The sequence below is a fragment of the Oryx dammah genome, unplaced genomic scaffold, assembly GCF_014754425.2.
Source record: "Oryx dammah isolate SB20612 unplaced genomic scaffold, SCBI_Odam_1.1 HiC_scaffold_16, whole genome shotgun sequence".
Lineage (NCBI taxonomy): Eukaryota > Metazoa > Chordata > Mammalia > Artiodactyla > Bovidae > Oryx > Oryx dammah.
In genome coordinates this window covers 2,369,309-2,386,080 of record NW_024070200.1, presented here as the reverse complement: position 1 = coordinate 2,386,080, position 16,772 = coordinate 2,369,309, and the positions used below count along the sequence as shown (strand labels likewise).

Below are 16,772 nucleotides of genomic sequence, written 5' to 3'. Positions count from 1 at the left end.
CGAATGTAGCTTTCCCTCTGCTTGTCTCTTAAGGAGACTGAGCCCTCACCGCTGTTATGTCGTATGTACTTATATGCCATTCATTCTGTGTATGTATATATATATGTTGATATTTAGCAATACTTGTATGAACATATATATATGAATATTCTATGTACAGAGTATATGTTTTGGAGATCATCAAAATGCTTTCCATGGCTTTTAAATTTTCCAGTATCAAATTACATTCTTATACCAATTATTTTCTTAGATACATGAAGTACTGTTTCACGTGCTCATTATTGACTCTGAGATGGTCTACATCTTATGTACTCTGTAGATTGTTTATGTTCTGTACGTAACTTTCTAAGTATACTTAGAATAGTTAGGGACAGTGCGTTTTATGATGCTAGCATCTCACTAGTAAGCCAATACCTTAACAGATCGCTTAGAATAGTTAGGGACGGTGCCTTTTATGATGCTCGTATCTCACTAGTAAGCCAATACCTTAACAGATCACTTAGAATAGTTGGGGACGGTGCCTTTTATGATGCTCGCGTCTCACTAGTAAGCCCATTCCTTAACAGATCGCTTAGAATCCTACTTGGTTACACGTTCAGTGGATTGCTGCAGCAGCATCTAGTTGCAGATGTCTCAACATTTTCCATTTATATTTTAGTGCAGAAAACTTATTAAGGAACAAAAGGGCTGTGTCTGAAACTTAATTTCTTAATGTTGGAAGTCTGAAGCGTAGGTAAACTGAGGGGCGAGTGGAGCACACGGCCTCGAGGCAGTGGGCATGGAGTCACAGTGCCTCATCCTTAAGCTGCTCGCCTCCTCTCGGTGCGGCCCCCTCGCCTGCACACAGTAGCTCAGGGGCCACTGAGCGCGGCCCCTCCGAGGCTGGAGGTGCTCTGTGAGCCTTCCCCGGTTCAGTCCCCCGCTTCGTGTGTGGTGCTGGCGTGAGGTCGTCTGAGGGTCTGCGCCTCTGACCGAGGGAGGCTGGCTGACCGTGTCTCCTCTTCGTTCTCAGGGGACAAACCAGCAGATCAAGGCCCATGAGGCCAGCTCGGCGGTGCAGCATGTCAACCTGCTCAAGGAGTGGAGCAACTCCCTGGAGAAGAAGGTACGCCCTGCCGTTCCCGGCTTCTGCCGGCTTCTAATAATTTCTCCGTATTGTGTGAAGAGGAAAACCTTCTTTTTATTTAGTAAGGGGTTTTGGATAAAAGAAACAGCATGAAGTGTCAAAAAAGTAAAATTCTTTTCAAGAGATCTTGAGTTTATAAATGAAGGTGTGTGGTTTTGTTAGCTTGCTAGCTTGCTCTTTGTTTTTCAGTTGCCAAATGTGTATAAAGTGCTTTTTAAAAACTCACATGGTGATTCTCTTAGTATTGAGTAAGAACAGGGATTGTCACTTCCAGTCTGCACTCCCCAACCCCCGTCTTTTTGTAAATAAAGCTTTATTGAAACGGCGGCCACGCACACTCACTTCAGTACGGTCCGCGGCTGCTTCCACACCAGGATGGCAGTGTCGACACAGAGACCGTGGGCCCGCATGGCCCCCAGACGCCGCTCTCTGGCTGTTACAGGAAGTCCGCCAGCCGCAACCCGGAAGGGCACCGGTGTTAGACGTGCGTGGCCCTCCCCTAAGAGGCAGGAGGAGAGGCCGCCTCCACGTCAGCAGGATCACTCTTCTGTTCCGTTTTGGTTTGTGGACTGTGCCGGGTCTTCTCTGCACTGCACGGGCTTAGCTGCCCCGCAGCACGTGGGATCCCAGGGTTACAGTTGATTGTGGAAGTTTGGGGGGCCACACAGCCCCTCCCCAGACACACCTGCCCTCCTGGGCGTCTCCTCGAAGCCCCGCTGTGGGGTCTGCACTCCGTCGCAGGCGCCTGCTCACAGAACACGCCTTCCTGGGGGAGTTTGTTCTGTGGTGCTCAGCTGCCAGGCCTGCTTTCCCAAAGAAAGGATGAAAACCTCCAAGGCTTGACAGAAAAAGGTTATAGATCTCCCACCGTAGCTTGGGGCTTGTATACAAAAATAAGAACTTAATTTGATATTCAGCAAACGTGTTGACAACGTGTGATGGGAGGGCACTGGGATGAGTTATGGCAGCCCTGGGAGTTGATGTTTGCTTTCTAAAGGTTTGTAAAGATTTGAATATCTTGTTTTGAGTGTTAAACCCAAGCAATTTAAAATGTAAATGTGCTTGAAGGAGTGTAAAGTTTTAAATCAAAAGATGTTTATTAAATATGACATTGAATATGTTTTTAGTATAAATGCTTAAGCTGGAGATGAGAAGCTGTGAAAGGCTTTGTGTGCTTGTGCACACGCGTGGGACAGGAGGAGCCTTCTGTTTGACCGTCAAACAGGATCTGTGTCACATGAACGATTTATAACTTTCCCACGCACACATATTTGCTCTGAGTTCAGCGACGGTTTACCTATGAATCCCTTTTTCTCCTCTTTTTGAAGAATGCGTTGTTTCTGCATTTTCAAACAATAGGCGTAGAGCGCAGGGCTTTTGGTTTCTCACAGATACGGCTTCTCATTTATCTAAAAGGTTCTTCCTTTCCTGTAAAGTGAATTGGTTTTGTTCCAGCTGTGCTGGTTATGTAACCGCGGCGCGGGGCTGGGGGATGTGTTCACCCCCTCAGTTGTAGGCGGGGCTGCCACCAGGAGGGCTCCCAGGGATGCAGGAGGGGGAGATAGGGGTCATCCCATCCTACGCCCTCCTGCCCTGCCACCCCAGCACCCTGAGAGCATCCTCTTTGCACCCTTGGAAACCCCAGGACCCAGCTGCCCAGCCCACACGCCCTCCCCAGCCGTCTTCCCCCTTGCACACGCCACACACCAGCCAGAGGGGGGCAGATCTGAAACATCTGTTCTCGTGACTTTGCTCAGGGGTGAGCCCCTCCCTGAGTCTCCCCCCCTCCCCACCCCCCGCCGACTCAGGACAGCCAGCCCTGCCCTGCCCATCCTTCCCTGTGTCCATGAGAAGCTGGCATCTCTTCTCTGGGCCCAGGAGCCAACCCAGACAACAGAGGGAGATGTTTGTGTTTTCTTAAAGTGGGAATTTGTTTCTCATCGTGGAATTGTTCAGTTGGATCTTGAGTTATTTTGTTCATCTAGGGTGGAAAATAGAATATTTGAGTTGATTCAGAAAGACCAATTACTACATTCACAGTCAAACTTTAAAAAACAACAACAACAAAACTGTTTTATAAAATCCAGACCTGAAAACACCCATCTTATATTTTAGGAAAGCTTAAGTCACAAGGAAGTCTTAGAGTACCCCCAGACAGGCGGGGGTGGAGGGTATGCTCAGGGAGGAGGGTCTCGGGCAGGGGGCACCCCTGCTCTGTCTGCTGCATGGATTCTGGGAAACACACCTGCCAGTGGGCTTCCCTGTGCCTGCGGTGTCTACCTGGTGGGCAGGTGAAAGCGGGGGCCTGCTGGCACCCAGGGGCTGGGATCCTTGATTAAAATATGTAAAGAGAACTGAGTTTAAGGACAATCCCTCCATAAAGACAGTAAGAGTTTGCTGTGGCGGACTCCCCTGGGGGCGCAGTGGGTAGGAATCTGCCGGTCAGTGCAGGGGAAACAGGTTTAATCCCTGGGTCGGGAAGATCGCACAGGCTGTGTAGCAGCTCACCCTGCACACCCTGGGGCCTGTGCTCAGCAGCAAGAGAGCCACTTGCCTCCGGTGGGGGGCCGGGGGGCCGGAGGCCCGCAGGCCCGCGCCGCAGAGCAGCCCCACTCAGTCAGTGCAGGCTCCCAGTCGTGCCCGACTCTTTGCGACCCCGTGGACTGCAGCACACCAGGCCTCCCTGTCCATCACCGACTCCCGGAGCCTCCTGAAACTCATGTCCATGGAGTCGGTGATGCCATCCAACCATCTCGTCCTCTGTTGCCCCCTTCTCCTGCCTTCAATCTTTCCCAGCATCAGGGTCCTTTCCAGTGAGTCAGCTCTTCGCATCAGGTGGCCAAAGAGTAGCCCCGGATCACTGCAGAGAGAGAAAGCCCGTGTGCAGCAGCACAGGCCCAGCACAGCCAGAGATAAAGTTAAATAAATAAAAAATTTTAAATGAGAGAGTTTGGTGCGGCAGGATGTGTGATGGTCAGTGTAGGTCAGGTAGCCTGATTCGCGGCAGAAGAAGTTGCCGTTGGTTTGGGGAATATCACCGAGAGTCGTATGAAAGCGGCCAGCCTGTGTGCACGATTGCTGTTTTTGGGGGTGTGAGCCGACGGGGCCCAGGAACTGTGTCCATCTTCAGCAGATGGGAATGACGGAGTTGTAACTTTAGAAAAAGCAAAACATCACTGCCAGCCATCCATGCCCCAGGCTGGATGGTGCATGCTGGTCCTGTGTGGGAAGCTGAGGACCAGTGAGACGGCCTATTTTAGGAAGGAGAGTCCATTTGTGCTGCGTGAAACCCTAGGGGAGTTGAACTATACATTGCAGGTTTTATATTCTTTTGTAAATACGTTTGTTATAAATAAAACAGACTGAGACAGCACCCGAAAGGTACTGCCTCCAAGCAGGACTCTGACTTGGGGCTGGTGGTTCCTCACAGGGACGAGGTCAGGAATCCAGGTGCCACCTGAGATGCCCGTGAGCTGTCATGTGGCCAGGTGGTCCTCAGGTAATACGAGGGCACCTCTGAGTGGAGCCGCGATGGAACACACTGTCTTCCGGGCGGGGGGAGGGAGGTTGGGGGTTGCCCAGCGCTTGTGGGCAGAGAAGGCCGTTGGTAGAGGGAGCCTTTCCGAGGGTTGAAGTGCCCTTGAGTTTCCTGCATTGGCAGGTGGATTCTTTAACCACTGAGCCACCAGGGCCGTCCAGATTGCCTCTTGTGGAAACATTGTGAAAAGATACCTTGTAGAGTTGTCCTTGAATTCCTCACCCCAGGGCTTTTAAGTCCTGTGTAAATTGGTTCTTAGGAGCTGATTATTTTTCAGAAAGGAACTTTGAAAATGTCAAAGGTGGGCTTGGAACTGCCCCCAGCAGGCCCTTCCTGGACTGCCGTGGTCTCCCAGCCATCCCATGCCCTGGTGCCCCTCCCATCCTCCCCCAACACCGCCATCCCCTGGCGCCTCCAGTTCCCCCGACACCCCCACCCCGGGACCCCCTTCCGCCATCTGCGCCTCTTCTCTGTGGGGTGCCGGGCTGCCCCGAGGACTCCGTGTGGCACATGTGAGACCCTCCCCTTCCTGCTCCCTCATTCTGCTGAGAGCTGCTCACAGGGCGGCAAGTGGCCCACTGGTAGCTGTGAAATAATTTAGTGGGTTGCAACTAGCATTTTTTAAAGTAAAATGGAATAGAAAGTGCCAGGTACGTTGTAATTGATTAGGACTGGTTTGGTTTTGTGATCCTGTTTTTGGGAATAGGCACCTGTGTTCAAGGTATGTACCGAGAAGCTGAGCGGCAGGGAGGTGTTTCCCGCTGTGTTTCCTGGTCAGAGTTTGAAAGCCACTCTGATAAAAGATTTATTTGTTTTCAGCAAAATCTTTAGAAAGCGTCCTGCTTGTTCTGAAAGGCACTCGGCTCCTCTTACTTGACTCCTAGGAAAGGTTCTGAGAACCACGGTTTGGGTCCCTGTTGAACGGTCAGGACCCCCCTTTCCTGTGGGGAGGGGTTTGTTCCTGGAACTCCTTCCAGTGAGTGGACAGAAGGCCCGTGTTGTCAACATTTCATTGCTCGTGTTAGAATTGTTGTCAATTCACGTTAAGACCGTGTTGTTTGCTTAACTGGAGACTCTCTTTCTTCAGGTTTCCTTGCTGCAGAATGAGAGTGTAGAAAAAAACAAGAGCATACAGAGTCTGCACAACCAGATATGCAGCTTTGAGATTGAGATTGAGAGGCAGAAGGAGATGCTTCGAAATAATGAATCCAAAATCCTCCATTTACAGGTAAGAGGTGTAAGGCTATGGCTGGGTCGGAGGGAATATGTCTGTCTTCTCCGCCAGGACTTTCTCAGGGAGACATCTGAGCCAAAGCCCCAACCTTTGTCCACAGGGCAGCTTGTTTCTCTTGCTTAAGTGAAACTCGGGGAAGTGGCCTGGGTTCATGGGTGACCTGGGTTTGCGGCTGGCCTGGGTTTACAGGAGGCATGAGTTCGTGGGGCGCCCTGGGTTTGTGGCTGGCTTGGGTTCGCGGGTGGCCTGGGTTTGTGGCTGGCTTGGGTTTGAGGGTAATCTAGGTTCACGGGGCGGCCTGGGTTCGTGGGGCGCCTGGGTCTGCAGCTGGCCTGGAATGTTGCAGGCGCCCTCCGCCCTGCCTGTTCCTGGAGGCCTGGCCCCATTCCCTGTCCCCTGTGCCTTTGATTCGTTGTTGGTGAAATAAGACGTAAAGCCTAGGTTTTTTAAAATTAGCCGCTTTTATGAATATTATCTAAGATTTCATGTTGGTCCTGAGTAGCTGTGTGTAAAGTTTCACTTCCTAAAGTGAACTGAAGCCAAGCTGTTCTGTTCTGAATCTTCCAGCAATGCAGGTACTCACATCACTCTATCTCGCCATAGTGACCCAAAGGTACCTCCATCCCAAACACGCAGGCCCTCGCTGCTCTGAGAAGGGTGGCGCCTAAACACGCCTGATTAGACTAGTTCCTGGTTTCTGTAACCCACTCAGGCTTCCATCAGGCGCTTGTTGCAGGTTATTCTTCCAGACACTGTCCTCACAGTGGCCAGCTAGGGTGCCTTCAGGGTGATAGCTCCTGTGTGTGTCACACACTCAGGCGAGAATCACTCCTGTGTTGCCAGAATGGTCCTCCTGTGCCTGGGCCCAGTGTTTCCCTAAATTACCTGGAAGATAAAATATTTCTAATAGCTCGGAGTCACCGCATCTTTGAGATTGTCTTGCCTCCCATCTTATTGTTGAGGTTAGTTATAATGCTTTGAATTGCATAGGGATTTATTAAATTAATTTCATTTGTATTAAACCTGGTAGTTGTCCAGAGACAATGAAAAACACAATGAAATGTTAGGTTATAGTTGAAAAGGTGCCAGTCACAGGTATTGAATCAAGCCAGGAAAGCACCATGCCGCGTGAAAGAGCGGCAGGGCTGCTGCGGGCCCAGAGGTGGCGGTCAGCATGCCGGGACGGAGGCCTGCACTGCCGTCCCGTGAGCAGGGCCTGCGTGCGCAGGCTGGCGGCGGCGCCCAGCCCAGGGCCTGGAGGTGCGTGCGCGGGAGGGCCGAGGAGGTGGCACTGAGCTTGAAACCACTTATTAAGCATGTCAGCGACTGAAGGAAGAATGAGTAGGTAGGGGTTCTTTTTTTTTTTAATTTAGTTCTTATTTTAATGTGGTTTCCAGACCTTCTTTATTGAAGTGTAGTTGATTTACAGTGTTGTGTTAGCTACTGCTGCACAGCAGAGTGCCGCAGTCACACACACGTGTGTTGTTTTGTTCAGCCGCTCAGTCGTGTCCGACTCTTTGTGACCCCATGGACTGCAGGACCTTGGGCTTCCCTGTCCTTCACCATCTCGTGGAGCTTACTCAAAACTCATGTCCATTGAGTCCGTGATGCGATCCAACCACCTCATCCTCTGTCACCCCCTTCTCTGCGTTCAGTCTTTCCCAGCATCAGGGTCTTTTCCAATGAGTCGGCTCTTTGCATCAGGTGGCCACAGTGTTGGAGCTTCAGCTTAAGCATCAGCTCTTCCAGTGAATGTTCAGGCTTGATTTCCTTTAGGATTGACTGGTTTGATCTCCTTGCAGTCCAAGGGACTCTCAAGAGTCTTTTCCAGCACCACATGGGAAAGCATAAATTCTTTAGCACTCAGCCTTTTTTTCCGGTCCAGCTCTCACATCCGTATGTGACTGTTGTAAAAACCATAGCTTTGACTAGATGCTTTGGTCAGTAAAGTGATGTGTATACATTTTGCCTTTGTCTTACTTTTTATTTTGTATTGGGGTATAGCCAGTTAGCAGTGTTGCCACAGATCCAGGCGAGCAGTGAAGGGACAGAGGTTAGCATTCTTTTCTATTACGGTTTTTCACAGGGCATTGCATATAGTTCCCTGTGCTGTGCAGCAGGACCCTGTGTATCCAGTCTACGTATGATAGTTCTCGTCTGCTGACCCCAACCCCTGCTCCATCCCTCCCTCAAACCCCTCTCCCTTGGCAGCCACCAGTCTGTTCCTATGAATGTCGGACTGTCTCTGTTTTGTGGAAGAGTTCATTTGTGTCCGATTTTGGATTCCACATGTAAGTGGTATCATATGGTATTTGTCTCTTTCTGACTTCACCTGATAATCTCTACTTTCATCGCTGTTACTGCCATCTGGCATTATTTCACTCTCCTTATGGCTGCGTAGTATCCCATTGTATGTATGAAGAAGTAAGTTCATTTGTAACCAAAAAAAAAAAAATGAGAGAGTCCATACTGAGGTCATGGGTGCCCTCCGCCACCATTTCCACAGAGCCTGGCTCAGCCCTGCACCTCAGTCACCACCGCAGAGCTTTCCGGCCGCCGGGGGAGGGCTCACTGGCTGGACCGCAGCTGCGGACGCCGCCTGCCTGGGCGCTGTTTCGCGCGTCCGCCTTGCTACTCTCTCTGCGGCGGGCCGGGCCTTCTCCCCACCTCCTGTCCCGACTCTGGCTCCTCCTGGGACACTTCAGATGGCAGGGTAGACGCCACCTCCTCCAGGAAGCCTTTCCCCAGCCTGTGCCTCGGACCACATACTGGTAACAGGCCTGCAGCTCTCTGCGTGGTGTCCTCCCTGTCTGAACCCTGAGGGCGGGCTTGGAAGGAGTCCACACAGAGTGCAGTGTCCTGACAGCCCCGGGCAGGGCAGGCAGAGGGGCTTAAAGAAGCGGAACCAAAGAGTGTGTTTGGTTCTCCATCCCTGGAAGGGTAGTTTGTTAATACTTTACTTGTGAAGAACGTTTCTGCTTTATCTCTTGCTGTGCCGCGGCACGTGGGGTCTTGGCTCCCTGGTAGGGGTGGGACCTGGGCCGAAGCACTGGAGGCACACGGGCTTAACCGCTGGACCGCCAGGGAAGTCCCTTTCTCCTTGAACAGTTGGATGACACGGTGGCCCCCCAGTCAGTAGGTCCCGCCCTGTCCCTGGGCCCCTTGCTGAGCCCGGAACCCACCCGCATTGGCTGAGTGACAGACGGGGATGTGAGCCCCAAGGGGCCCGAGCGTGAGACAGAGAGGCTGGCGCCCTGTGAGCAGGTCTCCTGACTTGGGTATACTTAGGTTCTGAATGGTCTGTGCCACGCGGCTCAGCTCCTGAGCCCTTTTTTCTAATAAAACCCTCACCTGCATTTAAGGTCTGTGTTTACAGAGACACTGCGGCGGCTGGGCGGAGACGACTCATCAACCATGAGGTTGTGTTCCCCGAATCCTGCAGGGAAGGGTGGGCGGGTCTGCATGCCGCCCTCACCCAGAGCCTCCACCCAGCCAAGGGCTGCTTGACGGCCGCAGGGTCCCCTGGTGTGGGAGGAGCGCCTCCTAGGTAGTGGGTGTATGTGTGTGTCACATTCCCCTTGCTGTGAGAGGAGCGCTTCTAGGCAGTGGGTGGGCCTTGTCTGTGTGTGTGTGTCTGTGTGTGTGCGTCTGCAGTCCCGTGTCCCCTCCTGCCTGGCCCCGTGTGTCCGTGTCCGTGTGTGTGTGTGTGTGTGTGCGTGCGCCTGCAGTCCCGTGTCCCCTCCTGCCTGGCCCCGTGTGTCCGTGTGTGTGTGTGCGTGCACCTGGGTTCCCGTGTCCCCTCCTGCCCGGCCCCGCCCGCTGACTCCTCGCCCCTGGTGTGTAGTGGGGGCGTCGCGGTCGCTTCTGTCCCCAGAGTGCCTGATGGCTGCGGGCCCCCTCGGAGCCATGCTGACAGTCTAGATTTCCGTCAGTGCCCTCCATCCTCATGAGCACCCACGTCAGCCTGAGTGGTCGCATTGTCACTTGAGCGGGTTGAGGATGGTCAGACATTCATGGTGGCTGCCGAGCGTTCACGTGTATCAACAGCACTGGCCCCAGAAAACGGACTTTGTGAGCCCACCGTGCCTCTCATCATGTGTGTTTGAAAGGGAAGTGCTCCCAGTGTGGAAAGAAGTGTTCCCTAGAGAAGTCATCTTTACTTTTTAGATGTTAGCTGATACCAGGGTTTCTTGGAAAGATGAAGAAGATTAACGCTGTAATTTTTACCCCAAAAAGTAATGCATGCTTACACGTTTGTTCCTTCATCTGAAACCTCGAGGTTTAAAAATAGGCCCCAAAAGGAGAAGTGATCTTGGCAGGCCCCTGGGGCTCCCCCTGCTTGGCCCGCAGCCTCGGGGGTGGCCCCCTTGCCCCACAGCTCCAGGGGCTAAGCCGCCCCCCTTCAGGTGCTCTATTTCAAAAATGCAGATTGATTTTAGAGGTGAAAACCCTTCAGGTCCCTGGCTTCATCTGCAAGTGGGCAGGCCAGACCTGCCGACTGGACCTCCCAGTTCAGCCCCAGGCCCCCTCCAGTGATGGTTACAGGTGTGCTGGTCATGTGCTTCTGGAAAAGGGGGTTTCTGAGTGATTTAAATCAAGCCTCTCTGTCAACAGCCACGTGTTTGTGAGCAGAGCTCTTCTGCCAGGGGGAGCACAGGGCACTGGGCACCGAGCACATCGAGGGAGAGACCCCCCTCCCATAGGCACTAGCCTCTTGGCTTCACCGGGGCCCCGAGGACCCACCACCCACCAGGGCCCTGTCCTGCTGGGGGGGGTTCTCTCTGCAGCAGGGGAAGTGCGGGCACCCAGGGGTTCTGGTGCTCCCGGCAGCCGCAGAGACAGCGGCCCCTCTGGCCCTGAAGACTCACAGTTCCACGCCTGCTGGTCACTTGACCTTTTATGGGACAGAGGCCTTCACAGGCCCAGCTGAGACGCTGGGAGAGAGGGACATGGGGGTTGCATGCCCTGCAGTTGGACCTAGGGCCGGGGTCCCTGAGAGCCCATGGGCCTAAGTGGAGGCGCCCTGTGGGGGCCGGCGGGGGTCTGCAGAGGCGCCGCCCTCAGCAGCAGGTCCTAACCGTGTTCTGCCTTTCTGACACTTTGATTTGGAAGCGAGTCATCGACAGCCAAGCAGAGAAACTGAAGGAGCTCGACAAGGAGATCCGGCCCTTCCGGCAGAACTGGGAGGAGGCAGACAGCATGAAGAGCAGCGTGGAGTCCCTCCAGAACCGGGTGACCGAGCTGGAGAGCGTGGACAAGAGCGCCGGGCAGGCGGCGCGCAACACAGGTGAGCCCCCGCGAGCCAGGCCGGTGCTGGGGTCGGCTGTGCGGGAGAGCGGGCACAGACGCGGGTCTGCGGGGCGGGCTTGCGGGCGGAGGTGCGGGGCTGCTCAGGAAGGCCAGGGGACAGAAGGCGGCCGGCAGGCGGCAGGGGACCCGGCCAGCCCGGCAACGTGGCTGATGCCTAGAAGGCGCCTGGCCGTTGGGGCGTGGAGGGGGGTTGCTGAGCGAGCGTCCTAAAACCTCCTGAGCAGGATTAACTGGGGGGAGCGCGATTACGGGGATGCACGTGGGGCCGGCTTAAACCGGCCAAGGACGCGGTGCGGATTGCGGAGCAAGCCGAGCAGCTTCGATTCCGAGGAGAATCGCCGCGAGCTGGGGAGCCGGGGGCGGCAAGCCGGTGCTCCGGGATGTCCCCGCCCCGCAGGTTGAGGCTGGGGGTCCGGGGCGTGCATCTCCAGCCCCCTGCGGGCCGGCCTCCATGGGTCACGTGCGCGCGCCCGCCGTGTCTCCCGCCAGGCTTGCTGGAGTCGCAGCTGAGCCGGCACGACCAGATGCTGAGCGTGCACGACATCCGCCTGGCCGACATGGACCTGCGCTTCCAGGTCCTGGAGACCGCCAGCTACAACGGCGTGCTCATCTGGAAGATCCGCGACTACAAGCGGCGGAAGCAGGAGGCCGTGATGGGCAAGACGCTGTCGCTGTACAGCCAGCCCTTCTACACCGGCTACTTCGGCTACAAGATGTGCGCCAGGGTCTACCTGAACGGGGACGGCATGGGCAAGGGCACGCACCTATCGCTCTTCTTCGTCATCATGCGCGGCGAGTACGACGCGCTGCTGCCCTGGCCCTTCAAGCAGAAAGTGACGCTCATGCTGATGGACCAGGGGTCCTCGCGGCGGCACCTGGGGGATGCGTTCAAGCCGGACCCCAACAGCAGCAGCTTCAAGAAGCCCACTGGGGAGATGAACATCGCCTCCGGGTGCCCCGTCTTCGTGGCCCAGACTGTGCTGGAGAACGGGACGTACATCAAAGACGACACCATTTTTATCAAAGTCATAGTGGATACTTCGGACCTGCCAGACCCCTGACGCGTCCCCGGGGCGGCGGATCGAGCAGAAGGCAACTCCTCCGGGGGGTTTGAACCGGCCGTCTCCAGCAAGGTCCTCGCGCTGAGAAAAGGACCTTGGGGGACGGAGGAAGCGGCAGAAGGCGGCCGCGGGCCGGCGGGAGGAGCCACGCGTGAGGACTCACCCAACACGTTTTGTAATAGACTAGCGCACTTCACTCTGGAGAATTATTTATCCTTCGACGAGATAAATACTGCTGTCAGAGAAGGTTTTCATTTTCATTTTTAAAGATCTAGTTAATTAAGGTGGGAAACATATATGCTAAAGAAAAGAACCATGAATTTTTTTTCTTCCTTAAACTTGAACACCAAAAAAAAAAACACATACACATACACACACACACACACACACACACACACCTGGGGATAGCTGGACATGTCAGCATGTTAAGAATTTATGAAATAACGCAATTCTGATATATTCATTCTAAAATTCAAGAGTGCAATCTTGTTCCAAATATAGTATATTGTCTATTTTTAAGGCCTCATCTGGTCTCTGTTTTAATAATTTGTTTGTCAGAAGACCCTGAAGTACACCTAGGTCTTTTTTGAAAGTCTCTAAATTCAGAATCATTTTTTAATTTAAAGTTCTAAGATAATTGTTACTGCAAACATTTTATTTTAAAACGTTGATAGACTGATATTTCTTGGAAGAAAATGTAAAATATCAAACACTGGTTATCACTTGTGATAGGAAAGAGAATATTCAATCTGTTGTTATTTCTCGTTAGAAATGTAAACCTTCAATATCTGTCGTAGTTAATGACACTACTTCAAAATTACTATGAAAGGAAAATCGCTCATGGATGCTGTGCATCATTTTCAGATTTATAATTGTTTTCACCCTAAAATAGGGCATTAGTTGAACTTTGGAGTTCTAAACAAAATCCTGTAGGTTTTTAAAATTCTGCCCCATGTGTTCAGACACGCTCTCTCTTGCTGACAACACCGACTTCCGTGTCCAGTGTTGGGGGTGGGCAGGCGACTTCGCGCTGACGGCGGCCACAGCAGAAACCGTGTTCCCCATCCAGTCATAACTGCTGCATTCGCTCCAGCCTTTGCGTAGAGATGGTGGCATCCTGTACACGTGCCTTAGATGTGACTTGCTGCTTCTCAACCCCAGCTTTGTGTTCCCCGTGATTCCAGAAGGCGATGGTTCAGCCAGACTCTCTCTTGACCACTAACTAGACCTTTGCCTGCTCGGGGGGGCCTCCCACAGCCCCGTCCGCCAGCGGCCCCCCGGAGCCTCCGCCGCTTCGTCATCCCAGATTCCAAATCTCGGGCCCACGGGCGCAGGCAGGGCGGGGCAGGAGCTGCGCCTCCGTGTCTCGGGCGCGGGCGCCCACACGCCCGCCGCGGGGCCCTCTGAGCATTCCAGAGACCGCCACCCCGGGCTGCGGGGCTGGGCCACAGGCGTCCCAGGGCCGCCCTCTCACGGGGAGGGCGGCCCCGGGGCCCATCGTCCGGCCCGCGCCCGCCTGGGGCGCCTCTCACCCCGTTCCCCTTCTCTCAATGGTCCAACTGTGAAGAGCGGGCCTGCCCTGTGCCCCTGCTATGCACCCCGCTCCATGGGTGCTCTTACACTGATGGGTGCTACACGTGACGGGTGCTTCTTAGGCGAAACCAATGTGTGTGAACCGCGCATCTGTGCCGCTCGTCCAAAAGACGCGCCCACGACGGGCCAGCCGGGCCGCGCGCCCCAGACTGCCTGCCGCGGGCTGCCGGCGGCCGCGGGGGCGGCCAGGGGTGCCCGGCGGCCCCGCGTCTCTGGTGCTGCCGACCGCCCTGGGTGTGCCTTCGCCCCAGTGCCTGCTGGAAGCACCTCCTCTCCACCGCGTCCCTGGGCTTCCATAAGTGACCTCATGGGTTCCCAGCACCCGCCGGCCCGCAGTTACAGCTCCGTCGTCTTCATCTCCGTTTCTTTCCCTCCCCGCCCCACGCACCACCACCCCCCCTTGCTTTGAGGGCGGGTCGGCGTCCTCGGTCCCGCCCCCCCCGCCCCGCCCCCCCCCCCCCCGTCCGCTCACAGAGGAGGGGCTCTGCAGGTGCTGCGGGACCCCCGCTCCCTCGAAGGTGCCTGGACTCCCGGGGGAGGGGGCCCGCCCGGAAGCCCCCACCTGGCCTCGAGACGGTGTTCCCCGGAGGCCAGAGGTGACCGACGGGGACCGCCTGCCACTTCCTCCTGCTTCACTAGAAAGACGGACAATACTGACAGAAGCAGCATCTCGGTCTGTTGTTACAAAACAGTTCTTTCCCCGCCCTGGGTGGGGAGCCTGTCGGCAGCACTCCGGAAGCATCTGGCCAGCGGCGGGGGGCGGGGGGCCTTTCCAGGAGCCCCTCCTAGTGGGAGATGGACCCCCACCCCCGCCCCGGCCCCGCTGCGGAGCCGTGGGGCCCGGCTCACTGTGCCCGGAGCGGGGCGGGAGCTTCAGGCCGCGCAGGGGGGCGGCCCGCTCGTGGTCCATCTGACGTTGGGTCCCCTCCGGCCCCCCTCCTCCACCAGGCCCCGGTCAAGAGACGGGTTTCAGAGATGGTGCGTGGGTGCATTTTTCGCATTAACTCAGTGACGAGTTTCCCGTGGAACAGGCCGTTCCAGTGCTTTAGAGGAACCGCGGTGAGTCCCACGCGGGGTCGGCCCGCATGCGTCCCAGCCCATCACCTGTCCTGGAAACGAAGACCCTCGGGGCCCCCGGGGGCCCGGTGGGGGTCTCGCCTGCAGGTGGGGGCTGGGGGGCCGGGCTCTGGCCCATCTTGCCCCTGTTACCCGTCAGGGGTTTTCAGTCGGCGGTTGTATCGGTGACACGGAGACAGTGTGAATTGTTCACAGGCCCGTCCCACGGGTGGACGGTGCGGTCACTGTGCAGGTGGACGAGGAGGGCCGCCGTACCACCCACCCCCACCCCGGCCCCAGAGCCCCGCCGCCAGCTGAGGAGGCTCCTGGCTGGCGGCCCCCCTGTCCTGGAGGCGGGCCCCACCAGGCCCTCAGACAGCGGTGGGGGCCCGCGTGGGCACCCTGGCTAGAAAGGGGCAGACAGTCTCCTGACAGCTCGTCTCTGCAGGGTCCCCAGCCGCCTGGGGCCCCGTGTCCCCGTCGCGTGCCGAGGGTCGGTCTCCAGTGCTGGGCCTGGCATCCAGCCTGCAGCCTGTGGGCAGCCGGCCAAACCCTGAAACACAGCAGGCATGGGTCCCCGAGTGTACCCCAGGGGCGCACACCCCCAGCCGCCCAGGCCCATGCCTCCCCGCCTGCGCTTGGAGGAGCGACCATCACCCCGAGCTGGGCCCGAGCTGGGCGCTGACCGCTCCAGCCCCAGCATCTCCGCCCGCCCTTACGGGTGCACACTGGCCAGGGACCAGGAGCCTCGTGGGGCTCAGCCACACCTCAGCCCTCCGAAACCTGCCCCTCTGCTGGTGCTGACCGCCAGGGCTGGAAAGGGCTCAGGCAGAGCTGGAAACCCCGCTTGTAACTCCTAGTCCAGACCGTCACTGACCGGGCCACCGAGGAGAGCTGGGGGAAATTCAGGCGCTCCTTTGCTCCATGACCTGGTGGGGGGTGTCCGTCACCCAGTCTGCCGCTCAGCCCAAGACCATGGTTCTGCCTTCTGTTCGCAAATCTCGATAGCTCTGTTTCTTCCAAAGTAGATCATGTCCCCAGGGGTCCAGGTCGGATGGGGTCGGCCGGGGGCTGCAGCCAGGGCAGGTGGCCTAGCCGTCTCTGCCGTCGGTCGGGCGTCGCTGGTTGCCCCCAGGGAGCTGGGGCGGTGGGGGTGGAGGCGTTTTCTGCTGGCCTCAGTGACCCGGGGTGCAGGGGGTCGGCCCCATTGGCAGAGGCCCGAGTGAGTGGCTCGAAGCAGTGCTCGCATTTCATTTCTGCTGCTGCTGCTGCTGCTGCTGCTGCGTCTAGTCTGTCTTGTGAACTCGCAACAAAAGAGGTGGAGTCCAGGATGGCTGCACCACTCCTGCAGTTAGTGGCGATCTGTTCCCAACTAGTCCCTTTAGACCAGTGAGATAACTTCCACAGCAAACTCAACGACTTAATTGGTAAACACAAAAAGCTGGCATTATTTTCCAGGATTTCTGAGAATTACCTATAGAGTTAACAGAGTCAAGGAAGTGTACATCCACGTAGACACTTTTGAGAATCGGCTCTTTCTCTGATGGCACACCTCTGCGTTCAGTTCTCTAACCCCAAACAAAGACCAAAGAAGGCCAGTCTCTCACGTGACTCTGTACTTTTAATCTGCCTGTTTTAAAAAAATAAAAACTCGCGTCTGTACAACCGCTCGCTGTGAGGACCCATCTTGACAGTCCAGGTGATTGTGACCAGTGATCCCGTCCCGCGTTCTTCTGCTCTTCTGAGAAAAAACACAAAAGGACCGTGTAAGTTATTGCCCAGCAATAATCATGTTGTTAACTGTGGGTCAACAACATGTCTGACTTCCTGATAGCATTATTATGTTTGATATTT

At 55.6% G+C, this 16,772-nt stretch overlaps 1 protein-coding gene across 1 annotated transcript in view; it reads left to right on the top strand.

Annotated features, from left to right (window-relative positions):
* TRAF3 (TNF receptor associated factor 3) overlaps positions 1 to 12,795 on the top strand; it is a 49,398-nt gene extending 36,603 nt beyond the window's left edge. Inside the window, exons 8-11 of the mRNA XM_040256872.1 lie at positions 1,013 to 1,105; positions 5,752 to 5,892; positions 11,011 to 11,185; positions 11,698 to 12,795. Coding sequence (XP_040112806.1) covers positions 1,013 to 1,105; positions 5,752 to 5,892; positions 11,011 to 11,185; positions 11,698 to 12,269 — 981 coding nt within the window. The 3' untranslated portion in view covers positions 12,270 to 12,795. The remainder of the gene's footprint in view (positions 1 to 1,012; positions 1,106 to 5,751; positions 5,893 to 11,010; positions 11,186 to 11,697) is intronic.
* The last annotated feature ends 3,977 nt before the right edge of the window (positions 12,796 to 16,772 follow it).